The 27,402-nt window shown below is 42.3% G+C and overlaps 1 protein-coding gene across 3 annotated transcripts in view; it reads right to left on the bottom strand.

Moving 5' to 3' along the window:
* Positions 1-27,402, bottom strand: part of ADK (adenosine kinase) — a 374,760-nt gene that overhangs the window by 49,009 nt on the left and 298,349 nt on the right. For 2 of the 3 annotated variants that reach the window (XM_068255379.1, XM_068255380.1), the window contains exons 6-7: positions 21,854-21,916; positions 13,844-13,952 (exon numbers count right to left, since the gene is read on the bottom strand). In XM_068255379.1, coding sequence (XP_068111480.1) covers positions 13,844-13,952; positions 21,854-21,916 — 172 coding nt within the window. The remainder of the gene's footprint in view (positions 1-13,843; positions 13,953-21,853; positions 21,917-27,402) is intronic. The other variant, XM_068255381.1, reaches the window with a different exon arrangement.

The following is a 27,402-nucleotide window of genomic DNA, read 5'->3' as shown; positions in this document are numbered from 1 at the left end:
ACCTTTCGCGGAAGTTCGCGAACAGGGTTCGCGAACCTAAAATCGGAGGTTCGGCCCAACTCTAATCACAACTGATCACGCTAATAGGCTGCCCAGAGGAGGGAGGGAAGGACGGTAAAAAAAAGCAACATTTTATTCAAAAATATAAATATTTATAAAAAAAACTAACAAACATTGGGGGAGCGATCAGACCCCACCAACATAGAGCTCTGCTGGTGGGGAGAAAATCACTTGTGTGCTGAGTTTTACGGCTCTGCAGCTTGGCCTCAGGTGGTTAAAGGGCAAAAAAAGAGCTTTAAAGGGAACCTAAACTGAGAGGGGTATGGATGTTTCCTCTTAAACCATACCAGTTGCCTGGCAGTCCTGCTGTTCTCTTTGAAGAAGAGAAGAACCGAGAGCCCGATATGGTGTAGTATGTCAAGGTAATTGGATAATTAGAAAGAGTATGAATTGTATACTCACAAACCAGGGTTACCTCCAGGCAACCACTGTATAGGCAGGTGAGGAGATTAGCCTGTCCTCACTCAGGAATAAGAAGTCGCTCTCTGTAGGCTTGAAAAACAAGAAGGGGTATCCCCCTCCACCAAAGGTGGATACAATCAGTATTATGGTAGAGAACAGAGGCGCCAAAAGGATAAAAACAATATTTAAAAGTTTTAAAATTATTGCTTAGGAGGCAGTGGTGGACTCACCTCCCACAAGCAGACACATTAACTGTGTATTCACAAAAGGGACATTTATTGGTATACTCCAAATAAGGTCGCAACGCGTTTCGCAGGTCAAACCCGCTTCATCAGGCAATTATAGGAAGGAGCACACAACTGGGGGTAAGAGGCAACACATTTGTACAAATCCTGAACAGACTGCATATCAATAAACATAAATATTTGTATGATGGAATTCACTGGTGTGATTTAAATTAACGGGAAGAGGTGGCTAATTATTGTATTTTGGGGGTGGAGGGGGGGGCGGGGAGAGGGGGGGGGAAGAGGACGGAGGGCCGGGGGGGGGGGGGGGGAATGGGGAAAGAATTGGAGATGGGAAATGGGAGGGGGGGGGAAGAAGGGTGGGGGGGTTTGTTTTAGGGGGAAGAAAGATAGTGGAAATTACCACTATCTTTCTTCCCCCTAAAACAAACCCCCCCCCCCCTTCTTCCCCCCCCCCTCCCATTTCCCATCTCCAATTCTTTCCCCATTCCCCCCCCCCCCCCGGCCCTCCATCCTCTTCCCCCCCCCCTCCACCCCCAAAATACAATAATTAGCCACCTCTTCCCGTTAATTTAAATCACACCAGTGAATTCCATCATACAAATATTTATGTTTATTGATATGCAGTCTGTTCAGGATTTGTACAAATGTGTTGCCTCTTACCCCCAGTTGTGTGCTCCTTCCTATAATTGCCTGATGAAGCGGGTTTGACCTGCGAAACGCGTTGCGACCTTATTTGGAGTATACCAATAAATGTCCCTTTTGTGAATACACAGTTGTTGTGTCTGCTTGTGGGAGGTGAGTCCACCACTGCCTCCTAAGCAATAATTTTAAAACTTTTAAATATTGTTTTTATCCTTTTGGCGCCTCTGTTCTCTACCATAATACTGCTGTTCTCTTTGGCTGCAGTAGTAGTTGAATCACAGACATGAAACAAGCATGCAGCAATAATCCAGTCTGACTTCAGTCAGAGCACCTGATCTGCATGCTTGTTCAGGGGCTGTGGCTAAAAGTATTAGAGACACAGGATCAGCAGGAGAGTCAGGCAACTGGTTTTATTTTAAAAGGAAAAATCCATATCCTTCTTACTGTAGGTTGCCTTTAAGTTACAACTCCACCAAATAATGCTTTTGTGCCAATGTGTTTTTGCATGCTCATTTTAACACGCACGTATGCATGAAAATGCATGTATGTGGTGGCAGTGCAATGTAACTTAATACAAAAAAGTGTAGAAAAAGCAGCATACAGCAAGGTTTTTTGGCCCAAGGAAGAAAAAAAAATGCATTAGATATGAACCTGTCTATTGATTATATAGAAGTCTATATAGACTATATAATGTATTTCTACAAGGAGAAAAACATGGAGAATTTAGCTCCAACTCAAATGTACATATATAATCTTTGAACTGTGACAAGAGATGGAGCTGGAATAGGTCTTTTCACCCCTTTTCTCTCCCCTTTTCCAATGGTGAGCACGGGGATAAGTTCCCCCAGCTCCCCCATCCTAGGGGACCTGAGAACGATGGGCTCCGGACCCTGAAAGCATCTCTACGGGTGCCAAGTCAGCTGTGCCAACCATCTCCCACAAAGAAGCACTGCCGCTGCTCCTAGAGTAACCAGGAGTCAGTACAGTGACCACCTGGGGGTCGCCTACCCTGCTGCTGCTAGAAAGCCAGGTCACCATGCCCCGCTGTGGGATGCACCACAGGAAGAACAAGCATGCTACTGATCACGTGTGGCCCACGTGCTTATCAACTGCCGATTCCTGGCTGCCCACACTTGGTACCAACTGCTGGAGCATGAAGGAGTATGCCTGCTGCCGCTGGTCCCCCTCCATCTCTCTGCCGCTGCCAGTCTGCGATACATAGGGGTCTCAGAACACATAGGGCATTAACTCAGTTGCTCCAGCCCGGAAGGAACATGGCCATTGCTTCAGACGCTGCTCTGCTAGCTGGAAAACTGAGCCAAGGCCACCAGCTCCATCTAGAAGGTAGCCAGGTCGGTCCCTGTCCAACTGGATCAGTGAACTCGCTCGCCACACCTAGGTAGGGAGAGGAGCCACTCACCACCGCAGTCGATTGTTTTTATGATCCCCTGTCCCTGGGTCATGGCCTTGTGGCTACTCCACACACACACACCATACTAGGCCACAAAGACACGGTCTGTACCCAGAGGGGTCCATGCAGTTCGCCCTGCTCACCTATGGCTAGTCCCATGCACATGATCCAGAACTCGCTCCATGCAGCCAAGGGGGTAAAAACAGGACCAGGACACTATCCGAATCCAAAGGGGACTCACTTCACTTTTTACCTTCTCTCTCTCTTTATATTTCCTTTCATCTCCTCTCTCTCTTCCCCAGGTCTGACCGTGGGGCATCTGATACAAAATATTGCTGCAGAAGCATTTTAACCAGCCTGGCGCTCAGGCAAGCAGCCTGGCGCTCAGGCCCTCCTGGGCCGATTTTCATGAAATAAAAAGGTGCACACGCAGCGGGCACTTTGCCAGCCGCGCATGCTACCTGATCGCCGCCGCGGCGAAAGAGGGTCCCCTCCAGCCGCCCGAGCCCAGCCGGACCAAACAGTTCCGGCCAGCCTTAAGGGCTGGATCGGAGGCGGCTGACGTCCATGACGTCACTTCGCTCGTCGCCATGGCGACTAGGAAAGCGAAACAATAAAGGCCGCTCATCGCGGCCTTCCTTGTTAAGCATCAGGAGCGCCCTCTAGTGGGCTTTCATGCAGCCAACTTTCAGTTGGCTGCATGCAATAGTTTTTTGTTGATTAAAAAAAAACGTCCGGTCGCCATCCTGGCGATCTTAATAGAATGCCAGGCTGGTTAAGTGCCTTAGACAGCAGCAAATTACCCCCCTGGTCCTTCTCCTGGGTCAATATTTTATGTATCCTATCGCGGGAACTTCAAAGGACGGAGCCGGAGCTATTGAATCCCGATCTGCATGACTAGTGCAGAGGACGGGCTCTCCTCCTCCAGCAAGTCTTCACATCACAGCAAACTTCCCAGAAAGTGCTCCAGCCTCGCAGGTCAGAAATCAGAGCACAGGGAAGAGTGTGGATCAGCGCTCGCTTATGCCGAGGAGACAGCATTGCAGGGCAGATAGTTATCTGTTAATCCCTGGTAAGGTGGTGATTGATAGCTATTAGCTGCCTCTGCCTACTGTGCCTGGTGTAGCGTCACCTCTATGGCATGCCCCCCTTTCAGATGCACTTTGTTTGCTGGGAGGAGAGGAGACAGACATTTTTACAACTACTATATTGCTGTCCTCCCCCCCCCCAACTGCTCTGCTCGGAGATGTTACATTGATGTAAACCTGTCTGCAGCCCTTCTGCAGTGTGCTGTGCAAGTTACAGGAGCTGTGAGAGTGCTGCATTCTTACTCGTATTACATTCATATTTAGAAGGTAGTACTGCTTGCAATCCTCTCCTCTCTGACCCACACATTGTTTTTTTTTTGTTATTGCCCCCCCCCCCTTTCTTTTCCACACTGGTATACATATTTTTTCTTCTACCTTTAGTCTGTCTCTCCCTCTCACACATTTCCCTTTGTCTCTCACACACTTTCCTCCTTGTTTTTTCTTTCCCAGTCCTTTTTCCCCCCCTCTGTAGTGCATGCTGTTTACCACATAGACAAGCAACAAGCATGTGTACATCATGCGAGATCATCCAGTGTAACTTCCCCATCAGTAGTTCCCAGTGTGTTTCCTCCTTACCCACTTCCTCATTCAAAAGCACCCAGCATGATCCACCTACACTCCTTGCTACCAAGTAGCACCCAACACGATCCACCCTGCCCCTCCCTACCTAGTAGTGGCACCCAGCATCACCCTCCAACTCTACCCAACGTGACCTTACTTTCCCACCCGGCTACTTTTTAATGCCACCCGGCTGGTAAGAAATTCTGGGGAGAACACTGAACTCCTTCAAATAATTTTTAGATCTCAGGGAGCCCTGGCACCCCTGCATTAATGGCGGGAGAGGGGATTTATTTTTTATAAGGATTTGTCAAAACTGGGTGAGGCTTAATGAGAAACTCCGACCACGAACTGAACTTTATCCTAATCAGTAGCTTATACCCACTTTTATAGGAGAAATCTATTCCTTTTCACGAACAGACCATCAGGGGACGCTGTATGTCAGATATTGTGGTGAAACCACTCCCAAAAGAAACTCGAGTACGTACTCCTGGAGTTTCCGGTCTGTGAACCTTGTTGCATTGTGGGAAATAGCTGTTTACAGCTGTTTCCAACTGTTTCCAACTGCCAAAAAAGCAAGCAGCAGCTACATCACCTACATCACCTGCCAACAGTAAAAATGTCACCATGTAATAAATGTCAATGTAAATCGGGGATTTAAAAGATTTTACAATGGGCAAACACTGACTAAATCATTTATAAATAATTATTGTAAAAATGAAGCACTTTTTTTTAATATATTATTTTCACTGGAGTTCCTCTTTAACACTTTATTATTGTAATAGTCCCCATTACATGTTTCTCCTTTACAGGACACCCATTTCCTGCCCTTAATTATTGCACTTCCCATTACAGTTATTATTATGTATTGTATTTATAAAGCGCCAACATATTACGCAGTGCTGAACATTAATTTAGGTTACAGACAATATTTAGGAGTGACATACAGCAATATGACAATACAGGAATACAAGAAAACCAGATCACACAGCACAGAATGAGCATAAGGTAATGCTTCGTCAGTCACTGGATGGAGCATGGAGATTAGGCAAGTTAGGTTCACTCAAGTGCATAGCATGGGTTCACAGTAATGGAGGTGCATGATCAGGTAGGACACAAAAGGAGGAGGACCCTGCCCAAAGGCTTACAATCTAGAAGGAGAGGTAGAGACACGAAAGGTAGGGACCAGAGTTCCGTTGTGGGTTTAGAGCAATTGTGAGGGGTATTAGGCCACAGTGAAAAGGTGAGTTTTGAAGGCCTTCTTGAAGATGTTGAAGGAGGGGGCTGCCCTAATGGGTGGAGGTAGTGAGTTCCAAAGTGTTGGAGCAGCTCTTGAGAAGTCCTGGAGGCGTGCATGGGACTGTGTGATGCGGTGGGCGGTCAGGCGAAGTTCATTGGAGGAATGAAGTGAGCGGCTAGGTGTATACCTCTGAGTAAGATCAGAAATGTAGGTTGGACAGGTTTTGTGGACAGATTTGTAGGTCAGACACAGTGTTTGGGTTTTCTCTCATTCCTCTTCATCTGCTGTACACTTATCCTTCGCTCGGGTTTCTTACATGCCCCATTTTATGCATCACCAATGTAATGTGATGAATCCTTAAAGGAGTTTTCCGGGCTTTCAAAAGAAAATAAAGACTATTTACCGGGAGCTTCCTCCAGCCCCAAGCTCCCAGGACCTCCCTGCGCAGGACCTCCGCTCCGGCCCATGTGGCGGTGATTGACAGCGCCGCTCGCGCAGACGCAGTACAAAGCGACCTGGAGGACGCTCTGACGTCATCACCGGGGACCAGGACGGAGCTCCGGCGAACGGCTGTGCGCAGAGGTGCGACGAGGGAGGTCCTGGGAGCTTGGGGGTGGAGGAAGCTCCCGGTAAGAAGCCTTCATTTTCTTTTGAAAGCCCGGATAACTCCTTTAAAGAGAATATGTACTCTAAAGTTTTTACAGCAAAAAGCATACCATTCTATTCATTATGTTCTCCTGGGCCCCTCTGTGCAGTTTCGGCCACTCTCTGCTGCAAAGCTTGTAATTGCCAGTTTTAGGCAGTGTTTACAAACAAACTAACCAGCTTGTGATAGGCTCACATAAGCAGTGTGTGTGAGTCATACAGAGCCTGCAGGGGGCCTGGAGGGTGTGTGTATAGCTTCTACCAATCACAAGCAGCCCTGCACATTCCAGACATTCCAGCCTTAGCCCGGCTGTGCCGACAGAAGAAAACAGATTAGATCATATAACAGAGATAACACAGCCACTGTGCAATTAGGAAAAGCTGCAGTAAGACAGAGCACATTAGAACAGGCAAAGGAACTTATAGTATAGAAGAACTAAGGCTGAAAATTTTGTTACAGAGTCTCTTTAAGGAAATTAACTGTGACGGTTCGCTGGAAGGAGAGATGCTGAAGATGAAATACTGTGGACACAAAATGAGAAGGCATGACTTTTGGAGTCATTGGAGAAGACCATGATGCTTGGAAAGATTGAGGGCAAAAGGAGGTGGTGAAGGAGGAGAATGAGATGGCTATATAGTATCATGGAAGCAATAAACATGACAAGCTTCGAGAGACAGTAGAAGATAGAGGGGCCTGGCATGCTGTGGTCCAAGGGGTTGCTAAGAGTCGGACATAACTCAATAGCAAGTGAACAACAACAATGTAATGTGTTATAGTAGTCCTGTGGCCAGTGCACTAGAAAAACAAGTAGGGGAGCTAGAATTCAGGATGGGCATATATATATATATATATATATATATATATATATATATATATATATATACCATCATTATTAACCATTTCATACTATGGGCTGAAGGGTATAAATGTGCATGCGTGTGCTCCACGGCTGAATGGATCGTTATATAAACCTCCTATTTGCACTAAGCCGCCCCACAGCACTTTACCCCACACATCGGCCATAGAAGAGGAGCTGATGTCGCTCCTCCACATGGAGCTGCGGCTGCCTGCTGAGCCTGGGACTCTGCTCACCATCAGTCTGGCTGCCACCGCTAGGGAAAGGCACACCATGGCCAGCTATGACCAGAGCTGCATAACTCCACGTAGCTCCACATCACAGGGAGGCTGCAGCATAAGGTGAGGACATTTCAGGATCCCTGCTATTGTTCCGATGGAAGCTGCAGGGCAGTCCATATATGAACCTTTATGTCTCCAGGCCTGCTGCCCCCCCCCCCCCTCTGCTGCCAATGTTTTTGCTGCTGCCGAGGGAGCCAGACCACCATCTGTCCCCTAGTAAAATAAGGCCCTTCACCGCTGAACTTGCTGGGATTACTACCCAGAAGCTAGACCCTGCTCCACTAATCTGTTCAACTGCATAAACCTGCCAGGCCAGGTCTCGCTCTCCAGGTCTCACACTCGCTGCTTTCACTTCTCTCTTTGGCTTTCCTTCACTCCCTTTTTCTATCCCCTCTCTCTCTCTTTCCCAGGATAGACTGGGGGACATCCGATTCAAAGCATCGCTGCAGAAGCGTTTTGAGTGCCTAGACGGCAGCGGATCTTCCCCTGGTCCTTACCCCTGGGTCCATCTTTCTACAAGCTCCTCTATCCTCTACACTTTATCTATGCCTATATAACATTTGTACCCACTGTAGGTATCCACTGTATGTACTGTATTGGCAGACACTGAATGTATCTACTGTATATATAATGTATCTACTGTATGCTTAATGTACTTTTGTTTTGCTTACTTCTGTTACTGTACCATCACCGACCCTGCTTGTGCCAAAATCAATTCCGGGTACAATTCACCTTGTACTTGGCGAAATAAATGGATTCTGATTCTAAAGGTGCACAAATAGGACGTTTATAAATGTCCATTTTGCAGGAAGTGGTTACATTAATTTATTATTAATAATATTGATTGACGTGTGTTGTTCTATAGCTTATACTGTTCTCTAAATGACATGAAGCTTCACTTGCAGGAATTGAATATGATCTATGATTGGATGCAGACTCCTATAAATCAGAGTGCAGACCCAGCTATTGGTCCTTTCCTCCTTTTGCCCATGGTCACTAAATATTTGGTCTCTTGACAGATTTGCCATGTGGAAGAGAAGTCTAACCTGCTTGCACATCTCCCCCTCACCAGAATAAAAGGATAAATAAAGGACTAGCAGCTAAGTGAATTCTGCTTTGCTCAGTCGGTAAAGGTGTGAAGTCAGATATTAAGTCTCATACATAAACTAGATGAAACTTGTCTGAGGCAGCCAATTACCACATCTGGTGAGGATCTAGCCTGCGTGGCAACTAATCTCCACCCCCCCCCCCATGCATCTTGATAAGCCATAAACCCAGTGGATCGATTAGGCCGAGAGCATCGTCCTCATCACCCCCAACACACAACCTCCTTAAGCACCTCCCACCCTCCATCAACAGAATGCATTGCTAGCCTGAAAGCTGGTGACATGTATGTACAGCTTGACCTTGCAATGCCACCCAAAGGATTGAGCCCTGATCCCGCAGAGTGACATGCCTCATACATGTGAGTTTGCAAACGGCCCTGCAAAATTTGGTAAAAAATGTTTCAAGGGCACTGTTGCAACCATTTTGAATTGTATTATTAAAAAAATGTAATATTTTATCACTTGTTAATCTACAGTTATGTCTTCTTAACATTTACATTTTCTTTGAAGACTACCTTTTCTACATTATGTTAAAGGGACATTTTTTAATTGCATTCCTATGATACACAATTATGAAATGTTTATCTATATTCGGCCTTTAGTTTGAGCAGTACGAGCCATATTAAAGTATTTTAAATCTGAGCTATTATCAGTATTGCAGGTACTTGCATTATCGATTAAAGTATTATTTAAGAAGAAAAAAAAACAAAAAAAAAAAACAGTAACACTCTAAAAGGATATTGGTTACTAAGCAAAGCCAAACTTTGATAGAAGGAAGAACACCTGGTTTATATTGCACTGTAATTCCAGAACAATGAAGCCAAGTCTATTTATAGCCTCTGCCCTGTATGCATTTTTTTTTACTTGAGGAATCGCTGCTTCAGGAAAGATTATTCACAACTTGAAAATGTCTATAATACAATGCAAAACCAACATCAGCTTTTGAGATTTTTTTTTTCTCCTACGTTTAGTATTTTCACTATCAGGAAATTACAGTTTTTACATTCTGATCAAGAGTAATGTGATTGGTAGAGGCAGCATTGCAATGTATATTACACTAATTGTTTAACAGCTGAATTTCTAACTGCAGAATAATTGCTAATTAGCTGTAAACCAAATTTTCTGCAGCACAATTAACAATAATTGGTAAGCATAGAGATAAGATATTCCACCATAAAAAGAAGAGCTCTCCCTAATCAAGGCCTTGCTATAGTGTCAATGTAATTCTGCTATTTCAGCTTGCAGACTAAAAGCTATAATAATTCATACAGCATTCTAAAGCTACAATAGACACTACAGTCTGGTACACACATTAATTTTTGATTAACCAATCACTGGCCAATGTTACCACTTCCATGTAGTATGAGAGCTTACCTGCACATTCTGTTCATTTTATTCAAAATCTGTTGACTCTAATGCTACATTGAGTTGGTAACATTGGTCAATGAAAATTGCATGTGTGTATGTATGCACCCTGTTTTCTGTACAAAACTGTGCTATGAAGGTGAAGGCTAACATGGCATGCTCTCCAGTGGTGTCCACCCATTCTCTTCCTGGCTACCTCAAGCATGGTCTTATAAATCTTGTAGCAATGACTACAGATCTGCTTCCAGCCCTCCTGGACATTGTGAATAATTATGGTAAATTAGATGCAGATCATTTCACATTGCATGCAAATTCTATATGGGCCAACAAGGTTCAACAGATAGTGAATCTAACTGGCAAATTCAAAGCTGCATACAATTCGCATGGAAGACAGAAGTATTTGCACCTCATTGACCAGCTCTAATCAACTAAAAACTCTATCCAGGTTAGCGCAGCCTGAATGGGACCTTTTAGACAGCAACATCCATCCATCTCACAGCTGATCAGGAAGGACAGAAGTGTATCTTTAATATTTGGGAGACAAGGGAAATAATTTTTTTTTATATAGCACTGACCTCTTCCGCAGCACTGTACAGAATATATATGTTGTCTAACTGTCCCTCAGAGGAGCTCACAATCTAATTCAACATAGTCCTTTGTCTATTGCAATCTGGGGCCAAATTAGGGGGAAGCCAATTTAATTATCTGTTTTCGGGTTGTGGGAGGAAGCCCGGAGGAGATGCACACAAACACAGGGAGAACATACAAATGCCATGCACATGTTTTCCTGGCTGGGATATGGTCCAGCGCTGCAAGGCAAGTGTGCTAGCCATTACACCACAGTAGCAAGGCTAAAAATGCCTGTTTTGCAGGTAATAAAGCATGTAAACTGAGGTCAGGATGCAGGCTTGCAAATGTTGCAATGCCTTTACTCTGAGGAAAGTAAAATGAAGACAAAACTAGTAATAGGTATGAAATGCATTATTTGATCAGAATCCCCCTTTAGAGCGGTCTGACAGGATTTAAGGGAAATTCCCCTTTTTGCTGGCAAAACTGAAATCCATTTAGCTTAGCTCTGGCAAGGTCTATCTCAGGGTGCTTTATGTGCATATAATGCATAGCTATTTCACAGTATTTCTAAAGGAAACTGGCACAAAGGTATGTCAAAATTATCTGCTACATGAGTTTGTGCAGGTGCTGAAAACTAAGAACAAGGGCTCCTGCACTGTGCAGCAAGGTGAAAATAAATGAAAAGTCAGTGCTCCTAATGGAGTACCACTGCCATGGTTGCTAAGAAGTTCAATGTGAGCAGCAAGATTAGAAAACATTTAAAGAATACAAAAACCCAAAACATTAGAAGAACCGGAGGAAGCGGGCATAAATGGGGAGCTGATGCCCACTGCTTCCCCCTCCCTATTCTCCTCTGCATCCCTCTCCTTTGATACTTAAAGCCCCTCCGGCAGACTTTTCCGGGTCGCCAGAGTCAGGAATCACTGTGCCTGAGCTGGCCTGCTGCAAGCATCCTACAGCGCGTGGCTGGGAGCGCTCTGTGCATGACGTCACAATTTCATTATCTGCAGAGCACTCCCGGAAACATTAGTTACACTTAATGTTTTGGCCTCTAGTATCCCTTAAGTTGGATAAAAATGTAAAAACAAAGATCATTTTGGTAAAGTTAATCTACATAGGACATCAAGGATACTAGGAACAAATTCACTTTTTCCAGTGATTCATGAGTAATTTTTTTTTGCTGTAACATTTTCTTATCATTTTACGATTGTATAAAATGTAAAGTGGTAAATGTTCTTTTCAACTAATCTCTCCTAAACCTAAACGTTTGGCCCTGTTCAACTTAACAGCCCATCATAAATGTGTGAAACAATCGCAGACAAAGCAACAAAACAACTATCACTTACATAACCTAATTTTATTGCCAGGCTGCAATACAAATCACTATACTGTGCTAAATATAGGAAGAGTCTTTATTACATATGAAAAGCATGTCAAATAGGCATGACAACAAATAATACTTTCAGGTAATGATAAAAAAGCAAACTGTGCACTAGTGATGGTCATGTCTAGGAGAATTCATGGAGAAGCATTTGATCGGCTTGGTCAGGTGACAGATATGGAAGTCTCTGATTTGCTAGTCTTCATCATGTGCTAAAGCAGAATGTGATCACAGCAAATAAGAGCTTTGCTAATCTATCAGCAGATCAAACAGTTCACATGCTTCTCCATGAGTCCTCATGACAATCACTACTGAGCACGATAGATAGGTTTTACACTATGCAGCCTTGCCAGCCTCTCTAAAACACTTGTATTTAAAAAATATAAAAGGTTAACACTACTCTGCCTACTGTACCTAGGCTTGGAAGTCCAATGGCAAATGCAATAGCAAAGCAGCACTGCTCACCTGACCGTACTCCATTCTGTGAAGCTGAGGATATCCTGCAGTATGTGCAACTACAGCCACATCTCCTGCCAACCATATCACTATAAGACCAGCCTTCCCAGCCATAAAGTGGTTTTGCTGCAGAGGGTGTGGCAAATTCATACAGAAGGCAGCCTTAAAGAGAAACTCCAAGAATTGAACTTTATCCCAATCACTAGCTGATACCCCCTTTTACATGAGAAATCTATTCCTTTTCACAAACCGACCATCAGGGGGCGCTGTATGACTGATATTGTGGTTAAACCCCTCCCACTAGAAGCTCTGAGTACCGTGGTACTTCTGGCAGTTTCCTGTCTGTGAACTTGTTGCATTGTGGGAAATAGCTGTTAACAGCTGTCAAAACAGCATGCAGCAGCTACATCACTTGCCAGCAGTAAAAATGTCGCCATGTGATAAATGTCAGAATGTGAATCAGGGATTTAAAATATTTGACAATGGGCAAACACTGACTAAATAATTTATACATAATTATTGTAAAAATTAAGTACTTTTTAAAATTACATTATTTTCACTGGAGTTCCTCTTTAAGGTACCAATACACTATGTCGATTTCCCATCAATATACAACAGATTTGCTCACTGTGATGGAATCTGCTGTGAAATAGTTAACCGATCAACCGATTTCAATCCGAAAATCGATTTAGTCGATCTGTCCAGGCGGAAAACTTTGCTCGATCCCCAGCGGGTTGGATTCAGCGACGACCGACGCAGCAATACTATCACCTGTCTGCCAGAGCGAGTCCCCGGGTCCGTGCTGTCCCTTTCTCCGGCTGGCCTTCTTCTCCACCTCCTCTTCACTTCTTGTCCCATTCTGTGAGAAGGCAAATTTCCAACAGTAGAGCGCCCTCTACTGTTTAAACTTCCGCTTGTCACAGGACGGGACTGGAAATGAAGAGGAGAGGAGAAGAAGACCAGCCGGAGAAAGGGACAGCACGGACCCGGGGACTCGCGCCAGCAGACAATATTGCTGCTGGCCGGAAGAGCAAGAAAGGCGGAAGGCCTGGGGGATGCGAGGCAGGCGGCAGCTCCTTTATTCTTTACAATAGCACTCCCTAGAAATAATGTGTACAAAGATGCTGGCCAGCCACGCTACTCAATTACACACTATTTTGCCAGTTGGACTGACCAACTGGTATTCAGTGAATGTTTTTAAAAATGCTACCTACTGTGACAGCAACATAGGAAAAAGTAATTTTATATATTTTCATTTTTATTTATTTTTTTGCAATAGTGGTCACTAAAACATATACACCTGTGCATATTCATTACTTTTTCAAAGATTTACCAATTGCCTGTTTGACTTGCAGATCTTATGGGCACCATAGCTGTACCCACCTGGAACAAATTTGCAGCAAATGCAATCAGATTCAGATTAGATCACCAGATTTGCATACTTGTTTTGGGTCAGTGACTCATAGCACCTTCCATATAAATATCACTTTAGATGTACATTAACCAGATAATGGTATATAAAATGGTACTTACGGCTATATAGTAAACTTTTGCTTTTTCTACCAGTTGCCAATTTTCTTTCAAGTCCAGGTGCTTTCCTTGATCATAGCAATTAGCAGCAGCCAGGTTAGCCACCAGAGACCTGAAAAACATAAGTTATTATAACAGTCAGTGGTTGTTGTACCTAATCTGACAAAGGAATTGTAAATGAGCAGCATCATGAAGAAAGGTTACCACCCACTAAAAGTGAAAAGGGATATACATACATATGCACACACACCGATTCACTGACAGGTGAAATGAATAATACTGTACCATGGAGTTACTACCGTGTTCAATTCAATATACAGACAGGCAATCAGATGTCACACAAGACAATTCTTTACATCCCTAACATCTCAACCACACATCCGGGAGTAAGATGTACGCATGTACTTATCAGGCACCAAGATCCGGTCAAAAGTTTTATACGTTTCATAGTGCAGAAATCTTGCACCTTCACCACCTGCAGATAATCAAATTCACCAATGTGATCACTGATGGAAAGATGTAAAAAAAAAAAAAAAAAGAGAAGAAAAGGAACACTCACCATTGCATCCTCCTGTCTCGGCACAGTCACATGATCTCTCAGCTCTCATGTGGCTAGCCTTCCACCTAGCTGTAGCGGCTCCAACTGATAATGTCCCACCATCCTCAGCATACTGGACACTCTAGATCACTATTGCATTCATATATATCAGATGTAGCCACAACCCTAGGTACTATCTGTAAAGCTCTCAAGTAAGGTGCACACCTTCTTAAGGACAATAATGCACTTAGCAAGTCGAGCCAGAATCTCCTCCTAAGAGTCAATGTGAATGCTTAGTGTAATGTCTCAATTGCAGACTTCCTTAAAGCAGAGATATGGATGACAAATGCTCATCTTTCGGCATACCCCAACCTCATTAAACATGTCCTTCGCAAATTGGGCATCCTTCATACTTTGAATAGTGCGGTCATCACTGTTGTAGCAATGTATACATACTAGGGAGGTTGGTATGGAAGAGAATTTCAGTGTGGTGCACATTATCTCTCCAGGACATGACTAGAATATGACATAGAAGATGTTGGAATTGTTCTATTTGACGTATGTTGTCCAAATCTCTATCATAAAGCAATATACTAGCAACACAAGCACTGTATACAGTATATGTAGATGTACAGAGGCGCCAAAAGGATACAATATGCTAAAAGGTTTAAAATATTCAAGTGGCGGTGGTGGACCGGCCACTTCCAAATAGACACAATGCTGTTGCTTGAGAAAAAGACAATTTATTCACATACTCCAAGAACTTGCAATGCGCCTCTGTACATCCACTTGTCAAGAATTCCACCCTCGGTGGAAGGGTGATACACCCTCTTTTCCTTCTTCAGAAAGCGACATCTTATTCCTGAGTGGGGACAGGTCTAATCTCCTCACCTGCCTATACAGTGGTTGCCTGAGTGGTAACCCACGTTTGTGAGTATTATACTACTTACTTCACATTGTTCCTCCTTGTTCCAATACATACTACACCATATCAGGCGCTCGGTTTCTCTATTTTAACTGTATACAGTATTGCTATTTTGGCCTTTACTGCCAGCTTGGGGATCATCCAAATGAGGTCACTCACGTGAAAGACTGTGAGCCCAAATTCACTGCATGATTGGGAGAAATTGTTCAATGAAGTCTGAAGCTGCTACTCTATGTGACTTGAGACTGCCACTTCATTACCAATCAATTTCTCTTAAAAGAGTCTTGTGTACTTTTGTTTTGGCTCTTAAGCAAAGTTAAATATCTTCCCATCAGACCTTGTGCGGAGATCGATTAACTCAACTGAGGAATGGAGGAGCAGCAAAATGGTGAAAAAAATTCCAAAAAATTATGAAGGATGCAGTCCTGCTTGACTATACTGCATATGATGAAAGGCTCTAATGCAATGCCACTGGAACTATGTTCTGCATGTTCTCACACAAATATGCACTCATGCTCAGCAGCTTTAATAGAAGGCCTATTTCAGAAGTATCTGGAAGAGTTCCTCTCTGCTGACCTCTGACCACCCAAATTGTTTTGTCAGGTTGAATTGAAGCAAGGATTCTTCTGATTTTTTTTCCTGTACCTGGCAAAGTGAAAATATAGCATACCATTTTCCCAAATGCCACATCAGGATTCTGATAGGTGTGTTTGGCCAGTACAGTATATCAAGGCATGACAGACAAATATGGACAAAGATGTTGCTGGTAACATTGGTCCTTCTTAAAAGTATTAAATTACCTTTAAAGTAGCAGTCTCCCTTATTTTTGTTGGCTGATAATTTTGGTATACCTTAAAGGTACTGCTCCTGCTTGCCAACAGTGACAAGTTTATATAGAGGCTGTTGAAGGCTAGTCCTGCACTACTTTATTTGGTCTGGGGGAATAGAATCACCGTCTTGCATCTTACCTACAGCCAAACTATGAATAGCCCTACTAAACTCCTTCATGATGAGCTATTAATTTCAATCATGATCAGCAAGTGGTCATAGGCACTGAGGGCTGCTACAGTGACCGCATATTTCTTGAAGTAAAGGGTATAGTAATATTCTATGCATCTCTCCATGTGTTTATTCTAGTTGAAATTACCACTCCACTGGAGGATTTTAGGTGTGCCTAATTAATCTGGGTGCTGTCCAAGGTCTCCTTGATTCAATCATACATCCCCCTAGAATTGTCTGTTAATGCTGTAGTTTGGATAGCTTTACTGAACTGCAAACAGAACTCAAGGGCACAAGGTCTGACAGTCTGCCGAGAGCTCTGCTTCATGTGGTCCCAGGGATCTGCAGATTTTTTTCATTTGGTCGGCACCTGTATTCACCCAAAGCCATAGATCTGTGCCATCATACTAGCTTTGGGCTTAAGCCAGTCATTAGTTCTTGCATGACTTCCCATTTCTCACTGGCTTTTACCCTTGATTTCAAATCACTAAATTAACCTGATGAAAAATTATGCAAAGTGCACCTGCAAGTCTGGGTGGGATACCTTGCTGACATCAGTAAGTGGGATCCTTTGCTGCTGCTTGGGATAAAACATCTTAGGCAGCAGGCTGATCTAGTATTAGAATAAATGGTCTGTATCATAATCTTCAAGTAGGATGAGCAGTTATAGACTATATTAAGACAGGGATGTCAAGAATGCCAAGTGGTGCCAAGGGTTTGGACTAAGGATCTTTCCAAGACCCTTTATGTTCAGGCTTTGTATAGAAGTAGGAGATGGAGTATTATAGGAGCAAAACTTAAAAGGACAACTGAAGGGAGGAGTATATAGCGGCTGCCATATTTATTTCCTTTTAAACAATATCAGTTGCCTGGCACCTCTGCTGGTCAATTTGGCTACAGTAGTGTCTGAATCACACCAGAAACAAGCATGCAGCTAATCCTGTCAGATCTAACAATGTCAGAAACACCTGATTTGCTGCATGCTTGTTCAGGGTCTATGGCTAAAAGTATTAGAGTCAGAGGATCAGGAGGACAGCCAGGCAACTGGTATTGCTTGAAAGGAAATAAATATGGCAGCCTCCATATACCTCCTGCCTTTAAGAAGATGTCAGTCATTCTCATGCATCTTGACCACATCAAAGTGCCCAAGTGTTTGTTAGCTCATGAGTCATCTCTGCCATCTCTGGCACTGAAGTCACCAAATATGATAACTTGCAGCCTGCTGAGAAAAATCTGCATGCTTTTTCAGGATCTATGGCTAAAAGTATTACAGTGAATGAATCAGCAGGACAGCCAGGCAATGTGCATTGTTTAAAAGTAAATATGTCAGCCTCCATATGTCTCTCACCTCGAGTTCCCCTTCGCAATATGTCACATATTTGGCATGGGGAGAAGGGTCTTTCAAGGTTGTGTCCACTCTTCCTTGATCACTTGTCACCAATGAAATTCCTAGGTCTTCTTGCATACACTAAAATATTCTTCACTCCCAACAGAGTAAAATATACAGAAAAGCAAAAGCAAGCTTTTAAAGCTAGGAAAAAAAAAATCTGTTTTATTTTCCATGTGTTCTGGTAATATGATTATCACTACAGGAAGCTGCTGACAGATGCATGCTGGAAGAAAATGTCACCATTTGTTAAAGGGAACCTTCACTGGGAAAAAACAGCAGTTTAACTTACTTGATGCCCGAGAGTGAATCTACTCATAGGCCTGGTGCACACCAAAAACCGCTAGCAGATCCGCAAAATGCTAGCAGATTTTGAAACGCTTTTTCTTCTTTTTCTGTAGCGTTTCAGCTAGCATTTTGCGGTTTTGTGAAGCGTTTTTGGTGTAGTAGATTTCATGTATTGTTACAGCAAGCTGTTACTGAACAGCTACTGTAACAAAAAACGCCTGGAAAACCGCTCTGAAGTGCAGTTTTTCAGAGCGGTTTGCGTTTTTCCTATACTTAACATTGAGGCAGAAACGCATCCACAATCCAAAATCTGCAGCAGCCCGGGAGTATGCATTTCTTCAAAACGCCTCCCGCTCTGGTGTGCATCAGCCCATTGAAATACATTACCCTAGCGGATCTGCACCCGCAAGCGGATCGCAAACCGCAGCAGAACCGCTCTGGTGTGCACTAGGCCATAAGGTTTATTTGCTGATTAGTCAATATTGGCTCTCTCAGCAACAACTCAAGGCTTCTTACTTTAAGGTGGTTAAGCATCCCGAAAAATTTAAACTCAAAGAGTGCCTTTCTTTTCTTCTTTCTCTCCAGCCATGGGCTATTCCCACAGTGCACATGCAGATTAGCAGGACTTTTATAAACATTCTATTTGCGCTAAAGATGTGAAAATAGGACATTTATAAAATGTTCAGTTTGTAGGAAGAGGTTAAAAGGAACTAAATATCGCAGCCATTGTATGCTTCACACGTTAGTTTCCTCTTCAGCCACAACTTTTACTCACAATAAAAGCATCTCTAGATCTTTTAGGCGCACCATCTTATTCCAAAACACAGCTACACATTTCTTGCTTACAGACCTTTTGAATATCCAGAGAAAATGTGTAAAGCAAAGGCAGGTTGAAAAATAGTGATGTAGCACAAGTGAAGCACACCTATTGCACCTGTTTGAAGGAGCACCATCAATGATTTTAATGGACTGATGTCATGTATGGTGCTTATGCTAATGAGCACTACAAGACAGGGTACAGCGTTTCAAGTGTCATTGCTAGTCAGCAAATAATCAGCAAGTATGTTTTTTATTCCAATATAGTTTTTTGCACTTAGTAGTAAGATACTTTCCAAATGAAAAAATAATCTATAGTAAAATATTCTTATGAAATTGCAATATCGCTAGAAGCATACACACTCAAATCATACACTTCGCACATATAAGACCGTCTGGTACACCCTTGCAAAAACAAATACTTTTTTTTTTTTTAAATACTGTAAGAAGTCTTTCAAGATGGTAAAAAGGAGTGTAAACAAATCCAAAAAGTGTCTTTCTCCCCAAATTAGTTTTAAGCTTCTCAACTGTAGCCAATGGATAATTCTCTTCTATTCTAGCAGAATCAGTATTCAATAAACTGTTTCATTTCTGTAATGCCGTGTTTGCTCATTGCACTATTAGTGCACTCCCTAGATTATCTTTAATCATCTTATGTGTAGGAGATTGTGAAAGCCTGTGTTGATTAACAAGCCTAGACACTGTGTCTTGTTTGGTGTCTCCATGCTCTGGCCGGTTGCTCCCAGACCTCACATCCCTCAGCGGTGTGGTTAACACAGGAGACCACTCTCTGCTCCTGGTCTCAGGCTAGTGTCTGCATGGTTTCTGTGTTTTGGTCTACTTACGGGTCACAGCAGTATGTTTGCGGCTACATCATCTCTTGCGAAAAAGCTCAGTAGAAATTGTTTCTTTGCAGTTAGCGTAAACTTCATCACGGTTCCTGTTGGCTTTCTGCACTTGTGCATTTTGGCAGACTCCGCTGCCTTCATGAGAGCCCTTTATGGAATAGCACACCATCCATTTTCTTTTATAATTATTCGCATTCCCGATCTTCCCACAGTTTTCCTTAAAGCGGCAATCCTCCATTTCTGTCTTAAAGCAGGCATCCTGCATTATACTTAAAGGGGGCTCCCATTCCTCTAGATAAAGACATTCATCGGTTTGAGAAAAAAAAAATCTCTTTCAGTCCCCTTGTTGCCAGGGTGTCCACTGGGAAGATGCAAAAACTTATAGGACATTGTGGCAATAAAGTTTGCCCCTCTTAGGTCCGGCAGCACTTTTTCTATTCCTAGAATGACCACAGCCCTAATCTTACATTTGTGATACGCTTTACAATATTTTGATAGTGGGTCTTTCTCCTGACCTTTTTCCATATTACAGAAGTGTTCTTAGATGCTGGTCTTTAAATCCCGTTCGGTCCTACCCACATATCTCTTGCTACAAAGGCAGTTGATACAATATATTATACATTATAATACCCTTGTATCAGGTAACTAGTAGTTTAATTGGCAGTGTTTCCCATCCACCTGTATATACAGATTTTTTGTATCCTATGGCAGTTTAAGAATCTACCGCATCTAACAAACCCAACCCCTTCCGTTCGTTCTTGTGGTAGTCATCTTGCTGATGTGGTTACCAGTAGGCCTATTGTGGTTGGTTTTCAAGGGTTCTTCTAGCAAAAGTTCATGGAGGGTCTTCTCCTTGACTTCCATCTGCGTTTTTCAGATCTTCTCTTGCTTTCTCTATAATTTTATCATTATACCCCTTTTCCTTAAATTTCTCCATTTTGTAAGCCCCTTTTTCATATTGATCAGCCTCAGTATGGTTTCTGTTGATTCTTCTTAACTAGACCTTTGGTATGATGTGTAACCATGCTGGTAGGTGACAACTGGTTGCTAATATATATCCATTAAAGCGGTATTGTCACCACAAAAAAAAATCAAACTTCAACAGCAACTTGTCTGAGTGTATTAAGTGATAAAGATGCTAATCCTGCATTCAAAACTTGCTAAACTTTTTCTGCTGTTATGGTTTGGCGTCAACACATACTTTAGGAGCACTGGCCCTAGTGCCAAACAGTGCCAAAGAGTTGAATGCTGGGAGTTCTTTTTATCTATAATATATTCCTCCTCTTCCATTTATTTCCCTGCCTTGCTGCTTATCAGAAACTCCCTCTGATTACTTGTATTTACAAGCAAGGCTGAGGTGACTCAGTGATTGGATGTGCAAATAAAAAAGACAGTGTAGTTCCTAGTATACAACCTCAGTGGGAGTGTCTGAAGACTCTGGGAGGAGGGAAGCTAATGAATACACAATGAGCAAGAGAAGGGAGGGGGAAAACAAGAGTCAGGGAGGAAATGATGTCAGCATTAGCTTGGCAAGATGGCCACTGCCTAGAATATGATTTTCTGCTTTTCCTTTGTAAAATTCACAGGACTCATTATGTGGATAGCAGAATACATCTGTTATGTAAGTAGAAGTAGTATTTATCTACTTATATATGTGTTTTTTATTTCTAGGTTAGCATGGGTGTCGCTTGTTCTTTAACATCTGTTGATTTGGTGCAGGGCCTTGTTTTTATAATTCCATCTTCCCCACAGATACAGAGGTCAGCTATACTTTTTTACCCAGACAGCTGCATCTTACATCGACACCTTTTATATGTTCCATAGCTTGGTTATCGTTCTAAAATATAATTGTATTAGAGTAGACAATACACTAACATCTTCAGGTTTGTACCAAATAAAGGAGACCAGAAATGTAATGTTGGTCACAAACACATGAGTATCACTTATGACCCATTTCAGGTTTGATGAGAACTTGATGGTATTGAGGAGTATAAGCTACAGAAAATTGTAAAATGTTTCTAATTCAGTCCAAACAACAGAATGTAAAAAGAAAAATTAGTCATTTCTAATAAGGTTTTCGTTAATCGATTTTTGTTATCATTTGTACACAAACCACCAATAAAATGAATCTTTTTAACTAGTCTTATGTAATAGATTATTTTTAAGTCTCAATGAGAAAAAAAAAAAAAGTGGACACAAAGATTAGACTTACCGATGGCCTTTTTTATGGGAATCAACAGGACAGTCCCCCTGAGAGACGACCTCTTCCACATGCCTAGCCAGGAATCAAAGCACACAACACTGGTTTCAAGTCGGGTACCTCAGGGTCTCCTTAAAAGTTATAAAAATAAAAACAAAAAATGCACACCAAAAAAAGCCCCAAAAGCTAAAAAACAAAACTACAATATAAAACTTTACTGATTTTATTATGACAGCAAAATTAGGGGTGGAAGAGAGAGGTGAAGAATGGTGATGTACAGGTGTGCTGTCCTTTTGATTCCTGGAAAATATGTTACTGGTACATCTAATATGGCCATTCCTGGGTCATCTCCAGGACAGCACACCTGAGAAGGTATACAAGTATAAGAAATCACAAGTATAAGAAATCGAAAAACTTTAAAAGTAGCACTAGAAGACACATCCAATTGAGTATGTTTCACAAATCTGTGGATACTGCTTCACGTGGTGCTCAAAAAAATGTTCTAATGATTTTTCACATCCAATGAAGACAATGCTTAGGAGAGTGTGCATTTACATAGTTGGAGTATCCAAGTCAAGAAGATAAGACACTAACATTTTGCTAAAGCTGGGCTATGCCTTGATATAAAAAAAAAAAAAAAAAAGGATTTGGATGTCTACGGTATGTTTTGTGACCCAAACAAGTACCTGAACAGCAACTAGTTTTCTCCAAGGACCTGTGGCATCTAACATTTGAATTATGAAACTTTATGATTTCTAGGTTATTCACAAAAGGATGATAAAAGTATCTCTTTTGATCTATGGAAGTTCTAAGGTATTTTGGGGAAATAAGGGTGGGGTCCATTTTAAGAATAATACTAACAAAAATAATTGTTTCATAACTCACATGGAAGGAAAGTCTGTGTTTAACTAATTCTTCTTGCCATAGTGGTAATAATAATAATAATATGGATTTCAAAACTTTTATTGCACTGTCAAACATAAGGGAGCCATTATCAGCATTCAGCCACAAGGTTAGGGCATTGGATTTTGTTAATTGGATATCATCTGGTAATTGCTCTAAAGCGTCTAAAAAAACAAAACAAAAGTTGAGCAATCTTCTGTCCAAAAACAGAACAATCACAAGTCTATACCTTCAGAATGGCCCAACTGCCTTTATCCAGAACATGTAATCAAAGCGACATCAGTAAAGATTATGTGCACTTTGCTTTTTTCCGATTTTTCGGGTAACTCATTTACACCTCATTTATAAAGCCACAGACCTTAATTAAAGGTCTATTCTTTACAGAGCGACGCATCAATTAAGCCAGTGAGGTAAAACATCTGATGACAAATCTGGCCTCAAAGTAGTGGTCTCTTCAAAGGGGAAAATATCAAGGATCTGCCATGAAAGAGTCCTCAAAAGATGCCAACAAGGATGCGCCTGGCATTTTATCTGCTGTGCTGCTTTTTTCTGTATCAAAACTAGCAGAGAAATTGTATAGGTTAAGGAGAGGCTAATGAAAAAAAAAAATCAACATTCATATCTGTCCACATTATTCAGTGAACAGGAGAGATCGCTGGGCATTTCTCTTTGTAGGGAATAACTTCACAACTGGAGTCCCCATGTCTACCAGAATGTTTAGTGAGCTCATCATATGAATACCTCTTAGAAATTACAATAATTTTTTTCTCCAACCAACATAATTTGAAGGCCTTGTTGGAAAAGGGCTGGACACACTGCTCCATCCTAATGGCTTCAATAGGAGACCAGTGTGAAATTTGTCTGGGCAACCACATTCTTGCCCTAAAGTAAGGTTTGAAAATGTTAAATAACTTTCACAAATTACTTCCAGGTGTCTACTGTTCTGGTTCTGCAACACTATGATCAAATATGTATTTTAATCATTTCAAATATGCATACATAATTTTTAATCATACAAATATGCATACATAATAATGGCCTTAAGGTTATCATGTATTCACGGTACATGCAATCTGAAAAGTGGCCATACACTAAATCCATGATGAATACTCAGGTCACCAATTGACCTCTCCCTGGTTGTGATTGTTTATATAATTTATCACCAAAATAATATCTGATCAAACAGAGGTCTGAATGAAAATGGTTCACAATAGCACCAACGCAGTTCACAGCGAGGTATGTGGAAATTAATCCTGTTGCCTGGTCAGACCATAACACTATCCACTTCTCCCTCTCAATACCAGCTGTCAAACACCAGGTCAAGAATCAAATAAAATATCGCCACTTAAAAGGGCTAACACCTCAACATATCCGAGATAACCTTAGCTTTGATGAATTGACTGACTCCAGCTTGGACCCTGATATTCTGGTGTTTAAATACAACAAATGTGTGTCCTCCACCTTTGAGACCATTGCTCCTCTGCGCACCAAATATCTTACTCCACATCATCATGCACAGTGGTTTGTTAACGCTATTAGGCTCCCTGCACACTGCAAATCCGTTTTCCGATTCCGATTCCGTTTCCGATTTTCAATTCCGATTTTCCCTGAATACATTCAACAGAAAAACGGATCAAAAAACGCAGCATGCAGTAAAGATTAAAAATCTTAATCGGATGTAAAAACAGATTAAAAAGCGGAATCGGAATCAGAAATGTATGCAGTGTGCAAGAGGCCTAAAAGAGCTGAAAAGAAAAGGCCAAAAACTTGAGAGACTGTGGCGCAAATCTCAGTCCCCAGAAGACAAACATGCCTTAATCCTCCACTTGAAGAGCTACCAAAAAGTAATCACGGGAAAAAAAATCATCCTTTCTATCACAAGAGATTGCAAATGCAGTTAACAAACCAGCCCAACTGTTCCGCACAGTGGAAAAACTCTGCAACCCGGCATGTCAAAAACTTAATATCGAGTCTTCAAAGGACCTCTGTGACCAATTTGCCCATTTCTTCACAAAGTCTCCGCTATAAGGTCCGCCATCCAACTTACAGCATCTGAGCCTAATATAGCGCCGGAGACCATTAGCAGAGACAATGGAACACCTTGGTCAAACTTCAAAGAAGTTGATGAAGAAGTCACATCAAACATCCTCCTTCACGTCAGCCTAACTACCTGTGACCTGGATCCTGGCCCAACACAGTTCATGTTGAACTGCCCCGACCTGTATCGATATTCCTCAACATTGTTAACTGTTCCTTACAATCAGGGATATTTCCTGCTTTACTGAAGGAAGCAATCATCAGGCCTCTCCTCAAAAAGCCCTCCCTGGACCCAGATGCAATGACCAGCTACAGACCTGTCTCTAACCTCCCCTTTCTGGGCAAGCTAATTGAAAAAGCTGTTTACCTCCAGCTAGAAGCCAAAATCCTACAAAACAACAGTTATGACCCATTCCAGTCTGGCTTCAGGAAACACCACAGCACTGAAACTGCCCTCATCCAAATATGCAACCACCTGGTCATGGCAAGAGACAGAGGAGAGTGCTCGATCCTCATACTGCTAGACCTTTCTGCAGCCTTTGATACAGTTGACTATGACATCTTGATAAACAGGCTACAGGAATACTGCGGCATTGATGGCATAGTTCTTCAGTGGTTCCAATCCTTCTTGAGTGGCAGAACCCACAAAGTGTCTATGGGGCCCTTCCTGTCCACCCCTGTATCACTTAAGTATGGGGTGCCCAAGGGCTCAATCCTCTCTCCTCTGCTTTTCACGATTTACATGTTACCGCTGGGAAAACTAATCCAAAAACATGGCCTGACATACTACTGCTATGCAGACGACACCCAACTATATCTTTCCTTCAAGCCTGGTATGACAGACCCAACGCTAACTATAAACGCCTGCTTACGTGAACTACAGAAATGGATGAATGACAACTGGCTGAAACTAAATGCAGACAAAACTGAAGTCCTTCTGATTGGAGGGCAGAGCATGATAACAAAACAACTTAACTTGCAGTCTTCACCACTGGGAATAGGAGGCACGGATCTACGCAGCTCTGATCATGTGCGTAGCCTGGGAGTTCTAATTGATGGGGATTTAAACTTCAGAACTCAAATCTCTGCTGTGGTGAAATCATCCTATTTTCACCTGGAGAACATTGCAAAAATCAAGCACCTCATTGCCCCAGAAGATCTGCCAACCTTAGTCCACGCCTTTTATCACATCCCGACTGGATTACTGCAATGCTCTCTACACTGGCCTTCCAAAAAAGGTCTTGTACCGCCTACAGCTGACACAGAATACTGCTGCCAGACTGCTAACCAACCAACCCCGTCACTGCCACATAACGCCAGTCCTGCACTCCCTTCACTGGCTACCTATAGAATGGAGGGTCCTATTCAAGATCGGCCTACTGACATTAAATCCCTGAATAATCTAGGCCCTGGATACATGAAAGATATGTTGCAGCTGCGTAGCAATCCCTGCATTCTCAGATCAACAGGTTCTAATAATCTAGTCATACCCAGAGTCCACTTGGAAACTTTTGGTCTCAGAGCCTTCTGTCATGCTGCCCCTACATTTTGGAACTCCTTACCTCAACAGATCAGGACAGCTCCATCCCTGGCCGTGTTTAAATCCAGACTGAAAACCCACCTGTTCAGTTTGGCATTTGCAGAAATATAACTTTTGTTGTGTGAATACTTCATCCTACTACGAATTACTGAATCTGAGAGAGCCTAAGCGCTTTGAGTCCTATGGGAGAAAAGCGCTATAGAAATGTTATTGTATTGTATTGCTCTGGATCGTGTTGCCCACTGGATCAGGTAAAGATTAAATATCATAAATGGTCGATTGAAACTTATCAGACAGACTGAGCCTCAGCTTCAGTTGCCGTATGCTTTGTTTTATCGGAAGGATTCTCAGTAGATGCTTTGTAAGAATTCATCTCAGCTTTCATCCACGCCATAATGTCATATAGCCAATGATTCTTTAACCACTTGTTGTGTTAAGAGTTTTAATTCGATTCCACTCCAGGGCTCCCTGACATAATAGCTCTTGATATGGCTGACACTATCAGTCTCCAAAAGAAGATTATGCATTCTCTGTGGTGTATTAACATCACCATCGATACCAGTGACCTTTAAACCAGAATTATTATGTAGTATTTTTATAGCGCTATACAGAGTACACCATCTTGTCACTAGAATGCAGAATTACAAACTCCGGGAAGAGGAGGAACAGGTCACCTAAGGAGGTCAGTTTTTGTTGTAAAGAATCCTGTTCGCCAATGTCATTCCATCACAGCACCACATTGATCTTTTCAATCACCTAACAGGAAGGCTAATTAAGGTTCCTGCAATCCTGACAGGAATGCCTTCCCTATTCCTGGGCTGAACAGAAAGACAAAGTGACAAGGGAACCCGAGGTGTCTGCCTTTAGGCCTTGTTTACCCTACTGGATTTGAAGAGGTTGAAGTGTATAATTGTATTGCTCTCTAAAACTGCACATTGATTACACGGTTTTCATACAGTATCTATGGTTAGGGTGCAGTGTGGCATGTGGATGAAATACAACTTGTAGTGGTCAAGTTGTACTAAGAACACTCAACTGAATATTTGTGTACCAGCTGTAAATGTTTTTCATCATTTTTAAC

This window comes from Hyperolius riggenbachi, chromosome 10 (genome assembly GCF_040937935.1).
Source record: "Hyperolius riggenbachi isolate aHypRig1 chromosome 10, aHypRig1.pri, whole genome shotgun sequence".
Taxonomy (NCBI): Eukaryota; Metazoa; Chordata; class Amphibia; order Anura; family Hyperoliidae; genus Hyperolius; species Hyperolius riggenbachi.
This window is presented reverse-complemented; position numbering and strand designations above follow the sequence as displayed.